Genomic DNA, 5,030 nt, shown 5'->3' with positions numbered 1-5,030 from the left:
TGTTTGAGTTTGAGTCATTTCTGACTTCAGAGGCGTATTGATGTGTGCTGTGTAAGTGTGAAATAGGAGATTATTTGACATTGTTAATGTATTTAAGTGGTTGGAACCTAATTAAATCTCAACTATGATGATTCTTCCTTCCTCCAGGACCTTCTACATGGATTCAATGGGATTGAGATTTACAGTATCTATAGGTCATGTAAACACCTTGACCATTAAACCACAGTGTGGTACTGTGCCATAAAGGGGTCTATTTGGTCTACAAGGTTTTGGTTAGTGGTTCATATCAACATAACATTTAACCCAATATATCCAAGAGCATCACACCACTACCTCCAAAGACTGACCTTCATCCCATCATGCATCCTGCTGCCATCTCTTCTGCAGGTAAAAGACACACCTGAGTCACATGCCAATTTTTCCTGCCTCCAATACATAAATGAGCTTCAATTCAGCTTGATTCACTTCACCACACAGTGGATTTGTTGTAGCTGATTATTATACAGAAGAATAAAATGGGTGAACAATGACACCTACTGTTGAACTTGAATACTTACCAATCAACCAAATTCAGAGGAAATGTTACTCAGGACTTGCAGTGAGTCCCTTCATTCCACTTTTGTGGTTTTCTGGACTTAGTTTACCACAAAGTTAAACATAAAAATTAGTGCTGCTACTTTTGCAAATTAATTTTAAAAGAGTAAACTCCTTATAAATGGGGAATAATAGAGATAGTTAAATAACAATGCAACAAGTCCACAGTCCCAACCAGTTCTGTGTTCCTTAATTCATGTCTATATCTGTACTGTATGTATACATGCATTATCTTTATCGATGTGAGTAGAGGTGCAAATAACGATTATTTTAATAATCGATTGGTCCATATAATATCAGAAAACCTTAAAAATGTTGATCTGTGTTCGTCAAACCTGGAAATGATGATGTTCTAAAATGTCTTGTTTTGTCCACAAACCAAAATGATTCACTTTTAATGATTTCTTTGTTATCCAGAGCAAAGACATTAAGAAAATATTCACAGTTAAGAAGCTTAAACAATCGGAAATCTTGCACTTTTAACTTTTCACAGATGTTTTGTTTTCTTCAGTTAGACAGATGCTGCTGCCTTTCTTGGCCAGGTCACCCTTGTGAAAGAGATCTTGATCTCAATGGGTCTTTTATCTGGTTAAATAAAGGAGAAATAATAATAATAAAAAGATATTGTGATGTATCGCTATATAATTGTCTTGCAATATATATATTGATTATCACAGAATCGTTGTATTGCGATATTAATGGTATCGTGGACCATGTATCTTATCGCAAGGTACCCTGTGTTTCCCACCCCTAATGTACCATATATTTAAAAAAGTACATAAAAATAAAGTACCAGATATTGCACAAATTTTAAAAAGTACCTAAAACACTACATATATTCAAATATATATATATATATATTACAATGCTATGTTACAGTGTTGTAATACAGTGTTTATACAACTAACTAGGGCCATTATTTGTTATCTGGGAGAGAGACATAAAGTACACGATAACTATCTCCGTCTGTTGACAGTTAAATGCACTTTGTCTCAGTCTGGAGAGAAAGTCGTCTCCCATATTTTTCCTGGACATATTAATTCATTTCCTTACTGGGCTACAAGCTGTGGACCAGTTTCTCCATCCTCATTTTCACCACCATCACCACCGCTGTCTGTGTGCAGGGAAGCCGTAGTCTCTCACCACTTTTGCCCGGCAGTGAGCAGTGGCTTCCCCGCCTCCGCAGCGTCGCAACAACCGCTGCTGGTTGAGAGAATGTCTGTCGGAGGAGTAAACATGTCTATAGGAAGGAAAACCGTGTTAAGGTAATATCACTTGACAGTGTTAGCGCTGTTTGCACAACCGTGTTTTTTTCTGCAGTTAGCCACTGTGGCTAGCTGTCAGGTCATGTAAATATATCCGGTGCTGTTGTGTAACTGTGGCGGGAGTCGTTGCGCAGTGATAAGGAGCTGTTGCAGCAGCTTTAACCTTTGAATGTCACATAAAATGGAACATGCAGGTGTAGCTAATGTTAGCATGTGGACACAGGTCGTTCAGTGTTGACCGTGCTAACCACAGTTAGCACAAAAGAGGGTGTGCTTCTCACCACATGACTCGTTACCTGTAAATAACCTTCATAATAAACATGTCGCAGTGTAACAAGACAAGTGTTTAGATAAAGGCTCGGTTTCGTGTCGTGTTGTTTTCCGTCATGAGCCAGTGCTATTATTCGTGTAACATTGACCGTGATGACAATCAGCTGGAAACAGCAGCTTCGCTCTGCATAAAATGTAATCAGTGCAGCGTTCATTTGACCTGAGGGAAAAGGCACTTTAGAATGTATGAGGATCTAAAAGTGGAACGCGATCGATGATTTTCTTCTTGCAATAAAGGAGACTGAACCGTCCGCCAGCAAAAATCGATATAGGTTTGAGAACGGATGAAAGAACAGTCTTTTTTAATATCAATATTTCACAACTTTGTTGTTTGTTTTGGCGTTTACCACAGTGTTCGCCGTTTTTCCCAGCGGCCTTGAACGCAGCACAGACAGTTGTACATTATTTGGAACATGTGTAGCGAATCACAGAACAGGGGCATACTACGGCCCGCCTACTCCGCCCACCAGCCAATCAGCGTTGGTCAAAGTGCGAATCAGTTCCTGTAGTCTAAAAGCACGTTGCTTTGACAGAGTGGAGGAAGCTGTTGGTCATTTAATTATTATATTAAGTGAGATTTCTGAGGTTTTGTGACACCATGCCTTCTCCAAGGTAAGAGGCAACTATCCTACGATGTTTTCACAGGGACCTTTAGTGTTGTCTTACTTGTGTTATGTTTGTAATGACACAGAAAGTTCTATCACTGTGTCTGTGAAATGAATGCATGAGTTTCTGACTTTCAGGCTGATATGTTGAGTTGGGATTACTTCAGTGATCCACTTTTCTATGAGAGGTTATGTAAAATCCAACCTGCTATGAAGACTGTTGTCAGTTGTAGACTTTGATCACTGAGATATCTTGTTGCTGAAGATTTCTCCATGAAACAGTAATTGTGGGAAATGCTAAATTGAGAACTCTTCAAAGAGAATATAGGTTTCCCTTTTTTTGACATGTCAGCTTTACTCTGAGCATGCAGTCCTCTAAAGCTTTAGAATGACACACAAGCTGCACATGCCTGTGTGAGCTTTGCCAGAGAATGTGTGTGTGCTGAAGTGCCTTTTCTTTTTTTTAAATCTCCATGTGAATGGTGGTAAAAAAAAGAGAAACCCTAACCCTGTCAGTTGTACACTTCTCAGTGTAAGCTGAGGAGTGATCTCACATAAAGTTATCAAAATGCATTCAGGTGTCTGTGTTGAGCCCCTACTTTTCCAATTCTACACGTTTGTTTCACTCTACGCTGTGTCTTTGAACACATGGGAGAGGTTCAGCATTGCATGTAACATGGGATCATCTCTCATCTGAATTTCAGTGGTTTCATTCAGCAAATCCGAAACGGATGATTGTCTGTGTCACAGCAGGTCGCTTGTCTTCGTCTGGTGAGTGGGAGTTTGCATAACACAATCTGTTTTTGTCTCCTTGCAGTGAAAACACTCTTTTTGGGATGGGTAATCCCTTACTTGACATTTCAGCTGTTGTGGACAAAGATTTCCTTGACAAGTAAGCACAAGCAGATCATTTGTTTCCACTGATGATCTTCATATGTCTTGTCTTCTCTGACTAAACCAAACTACATTTTCATTTCTTATTTCTATTCTTTCCCTTAAAGGTTTGGACTGAAGCCTAATGACCAAATCCTGGCTGAAGACAAACACAAAGCCTTGTGAGTCACATCTACTCTACGACACCACATGCTACATTAGTGTAACACAAAGTGTTCAAATTGTGTGGGACCAAATAAGGGCGGGCACTGGTCATATACACCCACTACTACCCTCTTGAAACTGAAAGCTGGGCTCAAAATAGCCGAGTCATAAATTAGACCTCTGTAACTGGGAGCTGCAGAACCCGACACGCCCTCATTTTTCTGGAACTGAAATTGTGCCAAACTATACCATGATGTCTCTGGATGTTCAACTGCTTGAGGGCAAACTGTATTTGTACCGTTACCTCAACACAATCAGTACAGTGGGTAAAGAAATCATTATTTTTCATTCAATAAAGGTTCTCCTGACCCTCCCTACTGCCAGACAGTAATACTATAGCGTTCCTCGAAAACGTGCTGATGTAATGCTGAACGAAGCGTTCTTTTAGAATGTAGCTGACGGTAAACAGAGAGTGTACATTGTAAGACGGCTTTCTAATATTAACATGGTATCAAGTTAAAAGTGCAGGCCAGAACTGCCCTGCATGGGAGGTATTTAGCAAGCTCTGACGTTTTTCCTCTGATGTTTCAAATATTAAAAATGTTGTGTAATGTAGGGTTGATTGTATTAATTATCAGTATTTTCTGTCCATAAAGAATGTTAAAACCACATCTAACTGATTTCTTCAACTTTCACTCGGGAGCAAAATTTAAAAGAACTGTATTGTCTGACATTGTATCATAATAATTATCAATATTGATTGATTGTGTAATGCTATATCTCAGTGGATCGTTCATCCATAAAGTTTATTATTTTATTCCACACCACATTGTTTTCGAGAGATCAGCTTTATTTTCCAGGGAGAAATTTTTTTTTTCCAACAAGCCAAATAAAGTAATTGATAAAGTATTTAAATAAATGATGTGTCACAATATTACAAAAAAACTTCAACAGCAAAGTATTCACCATGTCTTACACAGTTTGTCATTGACTTTTTGTGTAAAGGAAAAGAGAGTCATACATCAAGAAACCCAAATATTTATACCGAGATACTCTGAAATGTGGTGATTGCTGGCAGGTTATGTGTCTGATTATTTTGAACGTGAATTCTTCTCTGATTGAGACTTGTTTTGAGTTGTGTTCTGAGGCTTTTTAGGTTTGATATCAGTAAGTATTTCTCATGCCTAGCAGCTTCTTG

At 38.7% G+C, this 5,030-nt stretch overlaps 1 protein-coding gene across 2 annotated transcripts in view; it reads left to right on the top strand.

Moving 5' to 3' along the window:
- The first annotated feature begins 1,631 nt into the window (after nt 1–1,631).
- The window catches only part of LOC131448697 (adenosine kinase-like), a 122,869-nt gene continuing 119,470 nt past the window's right edge, over nt 1,632–5,030 (top strand). The window contains exons 1-3 of one of the 2 annotated variants that reach the window (XM_058621370.1): nt 1,632–1,859; nt 3,612–3,686; nt 3,796–3,849. In XM_058621370.1, the coding sequence (XP_058477353.1) occupies nt 1,810–1,859; nt 3,612–3,686; nt 3,796–3,849 (179 nt within the window). In that variant the 5' untranslated portion in view covers nt 1,632–1,809. Of the gene's footprint in view, nt 1,860–2,672; nt 2,802–3,611; nt 3,687–3,795; nt 3,850–5,030 lie in introns of those variants that run through there. The other variant, XM_058621371.1, reaches the window with a different exon arrangement.

The sequence above is a fragment of the Solea solea genome, chromosome 21, assembly GCF_958295425.1.
Source record: "Solea solea chromosome 21, fSolSol10.1, whole genome shotgun sequence".
NCBI lineage: Eukaryota > Metazoa > Chordata > Actinopteri > Pleuronectiformes > Soleidae > Solea > Solea solea.
This window is presented reverse-complemented; position numbering and strand designations above follow the sequence as displayed.